Source organism: Vigna unguiculata, chromosome 11 (assembly GCF_004118075.2).
Source record: "Vigna unguiculata cultivar IT97K-499-35 chromosome 11, ASM411807v1, whole genome shotgun sequence".
NCBI classification, from domain to species: domain Eukaryota; kingdom Viridiplantae; phylum Streptophyta; class Magnoliopsida; order Fabales; family Fabaceae; genus Vigna; species Vigna unguiculata.
The window spans coordinates 36,152,952-36,167,356 of NC_040289.1; the positions used below are offsets into that span (position 1 = coordinate 36,152,952).

General features: G+C 32.1%; 3 protein-coding genes across 3 annotated transcripts; 1 reads left to right on the plus strand and 2 right to left on the minus strand.

Annotated features, from left to right (window-relative positions):
- The first annotated feature begins 823 nt into the window (after positions 1-823).
- On the plus strand, positions 824-4,479 carry LOC114169630 (dirigent protein 24-like). The gene is made up of 2 exons (XM_028054869.1): positions 824-1,222; positions 2,015-4,479. Exon 2 carries the CDS (start codon positions 3,331-3,333, stop codon positions 4,081-4,083), a length of 753 nt encoding a protein of 250 aa, XP_027910670.1. The 5' UTR covers positions 824-1,222; positions 2,015-3,330; the 3' UTR covers positions 4,084-4,479.
- A 370-nt stretch (positions 4,480-4,849) lies between these two features.
- Positions 4,850-6,059, minus strand: LOC114169633 (dirigent protein 25-like). The gene has a single exon (XM_028054873.1). It carries the CDS (start codon positions 6,019-6,021, stop codon positions 5,017-5,019), a length of 1,005 nt encoding a protein of 334 aa, XP_027910674.1. The 5' UTR covers positions 6,022-6,059; the 3' UTR covers positions 4,850-5,016.
- A 546-nt stretch (positions 6,060-6,605) lies between these two features.
- On the minus strand, positions 6,606-8,124 carry LOC114169632 (pentatricopeptide repeat-containing protein At1g07740, mitochondrial). Its single transcript, XM_028054872.1, has one exon. It carries the CDS (start codon positions 8,039-8,041, stop codon positions 6,695-6,697), a length of 1,347 nt encoding a protein of 448 aa, XP_027910673.1. The 5' UTR covers positions 8,042-8,124; the 3' UTR covers positions 6,606-6,694.
- Between the last annotated feature and the right edge of the window lie 6,281 nt (positions 8,125-14,405).

Here is a 14,405-nt window from a genome sequence, read left to right on the forward strand (position 1 = left end):
CATGCACTGCACCCTACCATTTTGCCCTAAACGTGAATGCAGACACACAAGTACTCTTTCTGAGAAGAAGAAGGTTGAAGAATATAACACTACCAGATCTGGAAAGTGCTTCTTTGTGAACGGTCAGATTTAATTTGCTGAGGGAAATTAATACATCAACACGTATTCCTGTGCCGTACAGTAGGGTATCTGCTCCGACACGCCTCATAAATGGTTTTCTGTGTCCGACACGTATCAGACATCGACACTCGTACGATACTTGTAAGACACACTATGTCCAGTCTGAAAGATATTTTTTTATCTTTGACATGGTTTTGATGACTAAAATAAGGAACAAATCTTATTCTATTACTACTTTTCGCATATTAAATATTAGATAAATAGATTGAATTCATTTTTGTATTAGTTGATAATATGTTAGGTGAAAGTTTCAAACTTAACATGTATATACACAACGTGTCCCGTGTCCTATGTTTTTTCAATTTAGCCACATCTCCTTATCCGTATCGTTTCCGTACCTGTATCTGTATCTGGACAACATAGACTACATCAAGTTTGGACCACGTAACACCATCATCATATCACATACCCATTGTCCCATACCAAAAACACATCTCCTAATGGTTACATCAATAGAGTTCATCCAACCACGCTCAAATAGTCACACATTGCTTAAAAGTCGAGATATAAGAGAGAGATATAAGACGATTTAAATACTAATTTCTCTTTCACCATAAAACTTAATGAGATGATGATGCAACTTTCAACACTCTTTTCTTCCATGCAAAAACAAAGAAAAAATCACATCAATACAGCTAGCTAGCACTTCTCACAACATCGTTTGAAGTTTCATTCTTTATGTGGTTCAATTTGTACACACACTCACCATAAATACAGCTACCTACTGTGATTATCTTTATCATCACACCATTACTTATATACCCTTATCGTTTTTGCAGAAACCTTCTGAAATCACAGAGGCATGTGTCTGATATGAACTAGCCTTGGGAGAGCGTGAAAATGAAGAAAGAGCGTAGAAAAGGTGAAGCTTTAAGAATGTTCAGTTATCGGAGATCCAGGAGCATGTCCGGGTCAAGATCCGGCAATGAGAAGGCCTTCGTTGATTCCGAAATCTATTACGTACGTGGACTCTCCCGGCGGTGGCAAAAGCTTCTGAAATTGTCTGGTTGGCGGTGAAGTGCGCCGATTTTATCAAAATACGGTTTGCAACACATTCATCCAAAATCTGTAACTTAATTATTTGCATTTCTTTCTATTCTCTAACTTCTTTACGTGTCACCAAATTTAGCAGAGCATAGGGTATGTTGATGAATCCATATGCATAGATATTAGATTTGATTGTTAGTATTTTGTATTTTTGTATATGTAAACCGATTAATATAGTTATTTCTTTTATGCTGATAAAAGGAAAAGAAAGTGTAGACAGCAGAGTCTCACAAGATATTAATCTCTCCTATGTTTTTGGTATTTTTTTTTTCTTCCAAACCTTTAAAATGATTAACTTTATAATATTATTTCAACGGATTTTAATGATTTCAAAAGTTGGAATTGTCTTCTTCGTATGGCATTTGAATAACTAAATTATTCTTCATTGCATCTAACTTTATAATACCAAGTGTTCAAACTCTCATTTCGAGCACAAAAATGTGGAAAAAAATATTAATCTATTCAGCTATGAACTCATCTTATTTTCACAAAAAAAAGGGTAGTTTATTGTATAAATAAAAATAAAAAAAATATATGATAATATAAGTAATTACAATACTTATCCATGATTACTGTAAATAAAATGTCAAATTCTAAAAATGAAATTTGCATTTTAAAAATAGTCTTCATTGAAATAAAAAAAAAATTTAAAGAAGGAGGTTAAAGAAAAGGAACAATTACATTACCCATAAATTAGACTGTGAATAAAGTGAATTGAACCAATTAAAAGTAGATTGATAAGCCTGCGCATGGCTTTTCAACTTCTTATGGTATTTTCTTTTTCCAGAGGTCCGAGGTTCATCAAAGAAATTAAAGCAAAGAAACAACTCGAAGAGGAAAGTAAAACTAGTGATAAATAGAATTCTGATGCCATCTTTTTGTCTCATGAATTGGTTAGACAAAGCAAAAAGAAGATAAAAACACCCCACCACGTCAAATTTGAGCAGCATTAGGCAACATAGAAGTGGACTTCGTTCACTTGATTTGGTTAGGTTTAGGGAATATAGAATGTTCACAAAAAACAACAAAAGCAAACCGAACCCACCAACAATGGGACCTCCACCATGTCACGTTAAGGCTCCCATGATAAAAAGAGTGTTGGTTCAAGAGATGGCTCACCAAGCTTATTGGCCCGGAGGTGCAGCAGCCTGTGATCCCTCCACTGTCAAGAGCCGGAGGTTGTCGCTGCTCTGTGAAACCAGCCTCACGCGGTGCCCTCCCGTCTAGGAACCAGGAGACTCTTGCCTTCGCAAGGGACCCATGGCTCAACACTCAACTTGGAGTGGGCAAGCCAGCAAGATGCAACCATCAGGCCAGCTAGGTGAAGACCAAACCTTGTTCCAACACCCTGGTGCCCCCACTTGGGTCACAAGCTGACGTAACACAGCTCGGCGAACAACCATGTCTGTCAGAGGGTTTATAAAGAGTAGTTTGTCTGGTACTCTAGACGATGTGGGACTTGAAGACGGAAATATTAAGTGTTGAGTTGGAAAGAGAGGCTTCTTCCTCATCGTCTATTCTCTCCATGTCTATGATGCCTCTTAATACATTATAACCTTATAAATATCTGAGTTGTTGGATTTTGAATCTTTTATATCAGTCAGAGTGGTACATATTGACGGATTTCCAAAAGAACCAATATATACATTCCTCTTAAATCATAAGTTATATTGATCATTTGGTGTGTATTTTGTTTTAAACATTTTTGTCTTTAACTACTACAAATTACTTTACCATTTTAATAAATTGTAGTCAAAGAAGGCTTCACGCTGTCTCACGCCACAACCAAGTTGTTTATTCTAAAAATGGTTTCATCAACTATTGGGAATCACTACCACTTGGTCAAAAGATGAAACTGTAGTAGGATAGAGCTACTGAGCTACTCCACTTCCCACATCTCATTCAGTAAGACCAACAACTCCAATACTTCAATTGTTTAAGCTCACTCTGCATGCAATCTTTTTATCTCCCCTTTATGCAATCCAAATCTTCCTATAAAACTACTACCATAATCTTATTACGACTTCATCCATCTTCAAAGCAACCACACCATTATTCAACTTCAAGATATATATATGAATCGCAGTATCCAGAAAAGGGAAAATGGCCAAAAATATCACCTTCATATATCTTTCCCCGAGAACCATAGTAGTACTTCATCTCTTCGTCTTTGCCATCACCCTCAGGCATGCCAAAACAGATGTGGTCACTGAGGTGCATGCTCCAGCCCCTACAATAACTTTCTTTATGCATGACATCATTGGTGGATCAGCCCCTTCAGAAAGAATCGTTGCTGGCACCATTGTAGACACTCAAACAGCTAAACTTCCTTTCTCAAAACCCAACAACAGGATCTTCCCCTTTAAAGGTGCCATACCATTAGTTGATACAAACACTGTCACTAATCCTACACACTCAAGCACCACCATGGTCATAAAAAACATTGACAAAAACAAGGTTGTTATCGATAGTAATCCACTGGGAGCATTACTAGACAAGTTTTTGTTCGGAAGAATAACGGTTATTGACGATGAAATTACGCAGGGGCATGAGTTTGGGTCAGAGGTTATTGGTAAAGCACAGGGATTTCATTTGACTAGCTCATTGGATGGAAGTAGCCGAACCATGGCATTTACGGTTGTGTTTGGTGGTGAAGGTGATGAGGAGGAGGATGGTGTTAGTTTCTTCGGTGTGCACAGGACAGCTACAAAGGAGTCTCATATTGCTGTTGTTGGAGGAACTGGGAAATATGATAATGCAAAAGGGTATGCCAAAATTCAAACAGTGCCTTCACCTGAACAGCATATCACAAATGGCTTCGAAACACTTCTTCAAATTACTGTATACATAGCTTAGATAATAGTTATAGCAATTAGCAAGGCAGATTACATATTCTTTGTAGTTAAAGAAGCAAAATTTTTTTCTATGCATGAATGGAAATATATTATCAAACAGTTGGATATCCAGATTTTCAAGTGTTCTCAAATAGTTGCATACTTAAAATTCTACCTTTTAAAATCATTCACAACAAATATTCTAAGCTCTACCCTGCATGTTCGATGCAGGTAATTTTGATGCTTTGTGTGATGACTAAATGCGATTCCAAATGTGTAGAATTTGTGGAACACTTTTAGCTTTTAATCTCTTAACCATCAGATGAACTTAAGGAAATTTATTGATTTATTCTCTTTTGACTGTTGTGTTAAAGACGTGTGTTTTTTGGACTGTTGTAATTGCAAGGTTACAGTCGATAGGAATATTTATTGCTTGGGAACTGGAGAGAGAAGAAATGGTGCCAGAGAACTGCATTTTCAATCGAACACTTTAGGCTAATTCTTCTTTTCCAACTTCTTACATGAACATTTATTGAGTGTTAAATTTTACTCATAATTTTTACAACACCTTTTGTAAGCTTTTTCTTCTTTCTGTATTGGACCACTCAGTTTATGTCACACACCTGTTCTGTTCCTTTCGTTATCCATTAAATAATAAAATATAACATATTAAACAAATTGAACTGTTGCATAGTGATTGTAGTGTTCTGCATATACTTGTGAAATGCAAGAAGAAATCATGATCCTGAGAGGAGTTATCTCATTGAAAAAAGAAGAAGAAAGTATTATGATAGAGAACAATAGAAATTGTGAAGGGAAAATAACATTTAACACTGTAATTCGTCAACATTGGTTTTTGAAAAGCACAATATGTTCTCACACAGCGAATTGATTACAGGAAATAAGACATGGTTGCAATGATTGTAAGTGAAAAAGAAGAATGAGTGAGAGGAGGCTAATAAGCAAGATATGCAGTGAGCTGCAACAGAGTCTCAACTCCATCGGTATTGTGTTGCTGAGCGCTAACCGGAAAAGTCTTAATGATGGCATAGCCCTCTGCGTTGAGATACTTTCCGGTTCCTCCAATGATGGCGATGTGGGACTCAGAGACTTGGGTTCGATGGACACCAAAGAAGCTGAGACTGTCGACGTAACCACTCTCTTCAAACTTAGCAGTGAAAGCCATTGTCTGGCTGGTTCCATCGACAGAGCTGGCTATATAAAAGCCTTGTGCCTTCCCAACCAAACCTGAACCCAACTCATGTCCCTCCGTGAGTTCATCGTCAAACACAATCATTGTTCCAAACATTATCTTTTGCAGAGTCATTCCTTCTGGGAGCTGATTGGTGTTGGTCACCGGGAAACCAATCCCTCCGTTGCCAAAGTTGTTGCCATTGTTGTTGAAGACGTTCGCTGTGGTACCGCCCAGTCCGGTGAGGAAGGGGAGGTTGTTGTTGTTAAGAATCCCGCCATTGTTGTTGTTCTGGGGAAGCCCACCGTTGAGAGGAAGGTTTGCACCGTTTGGCTTGGCGAATGCCACTTGAGCGTTCAGAGCAGGATTCGTGACAACGCCCGTTACGGCTCGAGCTGAGGGGTTGGAACCTCCCAGAATGTCGTGCATGAAAAATGAGAGTGTGTGGTGTTGGTCAACGCCGTTTATTGGTGCCGCAACAGAGGTTGCAGGTAGAAGTGGAGGGAGAGTGGATGAAACGGGGGATTGAGCAGTGTTTGGTTGTTGTGGTGCTTCTTCTACTTCATCCAGGATTCGAGTTGAAGTACTGGAACTGATTGCAAGGAATGTAAGTGCTACTACCAAAAGCATTGCTTTGAGGGGCATTGTCATGTTTATGCTTGTGGAAAGAGATTTTAGAAAAATGGTTAATTTGATGATGTGATGATTAGAGCTACGACGAGAGACAGGTATAAATAGGCAATTTAGAGAAGCAAGTTCAAACACCATAATTATATGTATGTGGTGGAGTTGATGTGTGCGGAGTAGTTGATGAGAGCAGCTAGCTAAGCTCATTGATCCCGTTGAAATTCTCAATGTAGTAGTTAAAACAAGACAGTGTGCATTATAAATAAACCATTAAAGAATCTTCCTCGTAGGAAATTTGAAGCAAAGAATTTCTGAAGCATTACGAAAAATTGAAGTCTTCATTTAATAATAAAGGAGTAAAACTCTAGCTTCTATTACATATTAGAATTGAAAGCCTCCATAAAACTGCATTTGAGTTTTATGCTTGTTAGGATTATAAATAAATATAATAATTTATCACTAATTAATTACAAACGGAAGCAAATGCATTAAAGACAGAACATGTCCATCTTTGAGATAGAGACATCAAGCAGTTTTTTTATCCTTAAATGTTATAAACAGATAATTTGTCTGTAATGAGAGAGATTATAAATTTCATATTTAAATATTTAGAAGCACAATTTTTGTAGACGAAATTGCTTCTCTAAATCAATTATAAAGAGAAGACTTGCTAAAGATGGAAATAAACCTGGGACATCATTGACTATGAGACAGAGAAGATAAATGAGACAGAAGCAGTAGAATTCAAATGATATAATGTAAAAAATTGCAAAGATACAGACAATTCGCCCATACAAAATGCATTATATTAGATTTACGAAGATGTAAGTACAGTCATAAGCTCATCGACACCCTTATCCTCAATGCAGGCAAACTTTATTATGGTTTCCCAGCTCCCCAAATCAAATTCTACCTTTCTCTTCTCCATCTGTTCCAAGACAAAGCATGCACCATCAATATTCCCAGATTTCAAAAGGCCAACAACCAGACAGTTAAATGTTTCCGATCGTGGACAGTGTCTACTTGTTAGCATTGCATTCAAAACATTCAGACCTATCTCAAAATCCCCTATCCGGCACAAACCATCAACCACCATCCTGTATGTAGCTGCATTAGGCTCACATCCACCAATCTGCATCTCAAATAAAACTTTGTATGCTTCCACTGCCTTGCCTTCCTTGCAAAGATAATTTATCAATATGTTGAAAGTTACAACATCTGGCTTAAGCCGCCTTTTCTTCATCTCATGGAGCAAAGACTTGACCTCTTCAACCTTTCCTCTCTTCCCAAGATCATTCATCAGCACACCAAAATTCACCGGCTGGGGTTTACACCCGTGATACGCCATATCAAACATTAGCTTCTTAGCTTCATCATACTTCTCCACGGAACACAACCCCTCCATCAACAGAGCATAAGTTACTTCATTTGCGCGTCTACCTTTCTGACCCATGTCCTCAAGCAAGGCCATTGCTTTATCCAAATCACCTTTCCTACACAAAAACCCAATGAGACTATTGTAAGTGACGACGCTCGGTTGCACTCTCTTCTGAAGCATTTCATCAAACACCTCACATGCTTTCCCCCACTCGCCCTTTCTCAACCATCCTTTGGTCATTATATTGAAAGTGACAGTGTTTGGACGAAAACCCATTTCATAAGATCGACCAAAAACATCATTGGCCTCATCGAACCTATCATTGTCTACAAGAACATTGAGAAGAGCGTTGAAGGACTGTATGGTGCGGACACAGTTGAACTGCGGCATTCTGTTAAAGAGTTCAACGGCCTTTTGGGGGCCGTAATATTGAAAGAGAGCTATGAAGACGCTTTCTCTGCATTGCATATCGGTGTCTTTCATGTGAGCGAGAATGGTTTCCACGGCTTCGAACATTCTAGAACGAGCTAATTTGTAGAGCAATGCAGCATAGGAAGGGTAATAGTGGCGAAAACCCTGTTCCTTGTAACGGTGAAAGAGAGACAAGGCTTCTTCTGGGTCTTCCACTGTTTTGACTTCGGTGACGAACGGAATGCGCCTGCGAAGTTTTGGCGGAGTTGGTCTTTCGTTGGGTCGAGGTTTATGCGTGTGGAATTGGGATCCATTGTTAGCATAATGAAGCAATGGATTTGGATTAATCGTTTTTCTTCTCCCACAGATCATTCAAGCAGAAAGAAAAGAGTCACAGTGAAGAAATGGAGAATGGAAAGAAGAAGAATAACATTGTTCTAATAATTTCTTCCCAAATTTACTTTATAACAAGAATGTATGTGAAGAAGCATTATGATTGTATAGTCTTATATAATCATATATTTTTAAATAAAATAGATTTTTACACATTTTCATATTATACACTTCTATAGTCTAATTGAACCAATTTATGTTTTCATGAACATGATTTAGTCAGGAAAGTCAAACTTATAAAATTGATTGGTTAAAAATTCAATTTCCTCTTAGTACATGTTTGGTTTATGTCAGAAACACCTTGAATCAATTTTTAACATTAATTTGTGTTAATAAATGGTTTGGAGACACATAAAATAATTTTTAAAATCAATTGAAAAGATGACAAATTTATATTAAATAAAATTAACTATTTAAATTTTTTTATCGACTAAAATTAATTTTCTCAAAAACATAACACTTCTGGTTTAAGGTTTTATCATTAATATATATATATATATATATATATATTATTTTTTATATTTCTATTCATTTATTTATTTATGTATTTATTATTCATTTTGGGAGGTGTAAAAAAAGAGTTGAGTCATGGGACTACAAGTTCTTCACAAATGCATAGATCAAGTTAATGAACTTGTTTAAATTTAATTAATACTTCTTCGGTTAACAATGGCTACAGTTTCGATTGTTTAAGAACAAAATTTCTTTTCAATTTGTCTTAAAAGTAATTACTCTATCAAATAATTAATTTCTTGGAACATTGAAGTAATTTCAACAAAAACTATTTTAAGAATCGATATAAATAATCTTACTAAGACTATTTTATTCCTATAAAAATTATCAAATAGTAATTAATCGGTATCAAACAATATTTTTCCTAACACTAAATATATAAGATTGGATAAGATCTTGCAATTCCTATCTACATCCTAAGAGAAATTATACTTACCTCTATATAAAAAGCACCTAAATTGTAATAGTTTGGTGATACCAATATATATATATATATATATATATATATATATATATATATATATTATAAGATTTATGTTTTTTAGTCTTCTCTTATTTTCATGTTACAAATAGTTTTAAACTCATGTCTTCGCATGAATTGGTGTTTATTTATGTGTTTATTAAAAGAGATTTAGAGGTTGAAAAAACATTATAATTAAGTTTTGAATATAATTAATGTGAAAATTAATATATAGGTTTAGAAAATCAATATGTATGAAAAAAATATAAATAATAGACTTAGTAAAAGTACAAAGGATAAAACATGTGCAAAAATATAGAATAGACTTTCTAAAAATATAAAGGACATGCAAAAATATGTAGAGTAGACTCGCTAAAAATACAAACCAGTGTATGAATATATTGGACTAATGTGTATTGTTAGATTTGTTTAGTCCATGCATTGACAAACTCGTCTAACATCCGTTATTAGATTTCTCTAATTAGTATATGGACACACTTGTCTAATGTGTATTATTAAATTTGTTTAATCAGTATATAGACATTCTCATCTAATGTATATTGCAAAACTCCTCTAATAAGAGAATGAATAGAGTCGTTTAATGTGTATTGATAACTCATCTAATATATGTATGAATAGACTTGTCTAATGTATATTGCTAGACTCATGTAATTAATGTATGGAAAAAAAGTTATCTAAAGTAGGTTGAAGACTCGTCTGATTGGTGTATGAATATACTCGTCTTATGTGTATTAATATACTCATGAAATTTATCTATGAAAAGACTTATATAATGATATTGCTAAAGTCATCTAATCAATATATGAACGACTCCTAATGTGTATTGCTAAATGCATCTAATCAATACATCGATAGATTCAACTAATATGTATTGGTAAACTATGAATATACTTGTATAACATTTGTCATACTTATTTAATTAGTTTATTGTCAAACACGTATAATGTGTATTGCAAGATTTATCTAATCAATGAGTGGATAGACTCGTCTAATGTATAGTAATAATAGTTTTATCTGATTTGTGTAATGAGTGACTTGTGTAATGTATATTATTAGACTTGTCTAACCAATGTATTAACATACCCGTATAGTGTTTGTTGCTAGATTTGTTTAACTAGTGTATGGACATAGTCGTCTAATCAATGTATGTGCATACGCGTTAGATGTGTATTACAAAACTAATTTAATTAGTGAATGGATAGACTCATCTTATTTTCTTATACCATAATATATATATATATATATATATATATATATATATATATATATATATATATATATAATATTTTCTAAAATAATATTATTTAAAGAAATAAAAAATAAAAGATATTTTTCTAAACTTAATTTTATGAATGATCAAGTAATTGTAAATCATAGAAAGATAAATAATTTTTATATAATATATATTAGATTTCGTAAATTATCATATTTATTTAACAATTTTATATATAATAACAAAATATTGAATTGAATTATTTAATTCAAATATAAATTAAGTTATTAAATAAAAGAATAAATAAAATGATTATCCGATGTATGTGAATGTGTCAACATTACTAGAAAAATACAATTTATCTACCAATATTAGCTACCGAAATAATTTAGTCGCAAATTGTGACTGAAATAGTCACTGCTTCATAGTAGTCGCAAATAGCCACCGATTTAAAGACCGAATAAATGTATAGTAATATTCATTACTATAGTGACTAAAATAGATACAAAAATTTTTTAGTCTCTAAATATTATGTTTTAGCCACCGATTTAGTGACCAAAATAAATCTTATTTTGTAAAATGTATTTAATATGCTAATTAGCCACCAAATATTTTCAGTCGCTAAACATTATTTAGGGTTAAATATATATTTGGTCCCTATTTTCGTTGTTTTTATTCAATTTGGTCATCATTTTCGTTTTGTATTCGATTAGATCCTCATTTTCGTTAAATTTTAGTCAATTTGGTCCTTTTTGCTAACGGTGTTTAAATAATTAACGTTTTTTAACCATACAAGCCATGTGTCAACTCTTGGATTTTTTGATTTTTTTTTTAAATTTTTTAAATTTTAAAAAAATTGTCCACTTGTCAAGTCATAATTGTGCCACGTGTCAATGTTAGTGTCACATGTCAGTTTGTGGTTGTGTTATTTTTTTTTGTTCAATTTAGTTCCTAAATTCGTTATTTTTTTTTTCATTTTCATTCCAATTTTGGTTAAATTTGTTTTTTTTCCTAATATTTATATTCTAAAATAATGATACTTCTAAAATTGATATTTAAAAATATTTTAAATATTAGAATTCTTTTAGAAAAGTAAACTAATATTTATAAATTTAAATATAAAAAAAATTAGATTTTAATTTAATATCTAAAATGAAATACAAAATTTAAATGTTAATTTTACAAATGTTAATATATATTTGTAAAACATTAAATAATTATATTTTAATAATATTTTAAATAATTATATTCTATTTAATAATTGAATATAAGAATTACATTCAATTTATAATTAAATATAATAATTTATAATTAATTTTCAAAAATAATTTATAATAATGTCAATTATATATATATATATATATATATATATATATATGATATTTATAAAAAATTAAATTTGGTCTCAACTTTAAAGAGAAAAAATTGTTTCATTGTAACAAAAATTGAGATTAAATTAAAGAAAAATAATAAATATCAAAACTAAAGTGAACAAAAATAACTGAGTATTAGAACTAAATTGAACAAAAATAAATAATACAACCACAAGCTAACACGTGGCACAATTGTAAATTAACACGTGGACAATTATTTTGAAATTAAAAAAAATAAAAAATACCATAAATTTACACGTGGCATGTACTATTCAAAAACGTTAACTATTTAAACATCGTTAGTAAAAAGGACTAAATTGACTAAAATTTGACGAAAATGAAGACCTAATTGAACATAAAACGAACATGAGAATCAAATTAAATAAAAATAACGAAAATAGGGACCAAATGTATATTTAAGCCCATTATTTAATATGTAATGTTTTAGTCACCGATCTAGCGACCAAAATAAATTTTATTTTGTAAAATATATTTAATATGGTAATTAGCCACCGAATATTTTCAGTCGTTAAAATATTATTTAATATGTAATAATTTAGCCACTGATTTAGAGACCAAAATAAAATTTATTTTGTAAAATATATTTAATATGCTAATTAGCCATTAAATATTTTTTGACGCTAAAACAATATTTAATATGTAATGTTAGTCCCTGATTTAGCAACCGAAAAAAATATTATTTTATAAAATATGTTAAATATGTTAGTTAGCCACTAAATATTTTTCGGTCACTAAAACATTATTTAGTATCTAATACTTTAGCCACCGATTTAACGATAAAAGAAGGTATTATATTATAAAATATATTTAATATAATAAATAATCATTTCATATTTTTTATAGTTAAAATACTATTTATTTATTTAATGTAAATTATAATTAATTAAATTATGTTTTTTTACTTTGTGGACGCTTAAAGAAAAATACTCCAAATTTTGTGGACTTCATTAGTTTCTATTTTCTAATTTTTTGGTTGAAAAATTCATAAAGCCCCAAATTTAAAAATTCAAGGTTCCTTTGTCTCCAAATTTAAATATAGTTCTAAAAATTTAAAATTATATTTGTAGTAATTAATATCATACAAAATATATTTATTTGTAAATAATTTTGGTACTATTTAATTCTTAACTACTATTAATTTATTCTCATAACTAAATTTTGGTCGGTAAAAAGAATAAAATTAGAAACTATTTATTTGATTTCTAATTAGAAATAAATATTATATCAGTTATCTAAAATTTGATAATATCTATATTTTTAGTAATTAATGATCATAAAAAAAATGTGTTTATTTAGATGTATATTCCAAATCAAAATTATTCATATTTATGTTTGTATGTCAAATAAAATGTTATCAAATTATTCATGTACAATTTAACATCTAATATTATTATATATTTTAATATATTTCAAATGTTTAAAAATAATTATATTATTTCAAATTATTAATAGATAATTATTTATTTTTACTAAATTTATAATGTTCTAATATAATTGCTTCCAAAATTCTTTACTTTCTTTAAAATTAAAAATATTGTTTAAGTAAAGTTGAAAAAATCAATTCCTCGCAAATTTTCTAATTCCCTCCTTGAGACTAAAATAAATTTGAATCAAAAATACTTTCCTCCTTCTTCACATCGTGTAGAATGAAAAAAAAAAAAGAAGAAATAACTCAGTTGAAAGTCTTAACCTCTCATCTTCTCTCTAACGACCAGTTTCTTTCTCACTACACCACACCGTCATCTTCTTCATCACACCACATCATCGTCTTTGTCTTCTTTCTCACTCTCGGATTCCTCCTCACTTCAATCGTTGGCACACTTTGTCTTTCCCTTTTTCACTGGTTCCACCCTTTGACCGTCGTTGAGCTTATGTTTCGTAATTTTATTGCTCATATCCTCTCGCTCTATCACTATCGGTTGTTTATTGTTCTTCATTTACATCTACTTGGTTATGGTTTGCCTTAACACGTATTTAAATTTAAACGTCGAACATGGATTGTCGTGTTGAACAAATTTAAATTGGATCTGCTTTGTTTTGTGGTTTTGAACGAAATTGAAACCCTAATTTTCGTGTTTGGTTTAGAGGAGGAAGTGGATTTATTGTGACACTAGGGAGGAGAAATAGGTTTAGTGGTGCTATGAATGGGATTTGAAAACCCAAGTTCAAGCTCCAATTGTTCCTCAAAGAGGTAAGAGTTTTTAATGGGAATTCCCACATGTCTTGATGAAACTCTTTGGAGTAGAAATGGAAGGAGATCCATAGCAATACAACGGAAATGGAGGAGGAGGTGTGCTGAACTCCCGGCCATGGAAGATTGGTGAAGATGAAGAGTAGAAATGGAACTATGGAATGGAAGGTGGGTAGAGGAAATGTTGGAGAAGGTTGGTCATGTGTGCTCTCAAATTAATAGAAGGGTGAAGTGATCTCAACACTAGTATCTATTAGCAATTCAAGAATCACCTTTACATGTGCATAGGAAACTCTCATTTATAGTAGATTAGCTTCCTTAATACAATTCAAATTAAGCACAAATGAAACATAGATGTAGCTTGAAAAGCAAGCTCTCGGCCATATGATGTAGGAGATGATATGACGCCTAGTGTCCTTGTCACACACTCCTTTGCCACCTTCACACTCTCCTGGCCTTGGTCATGCTTAGCTTGCTTGTCTCCATGTGTAGCACATGCCAAAGCATTCTTGGCCAACAAGGAAATTGGGCTTGGTCCAATTTTATATATG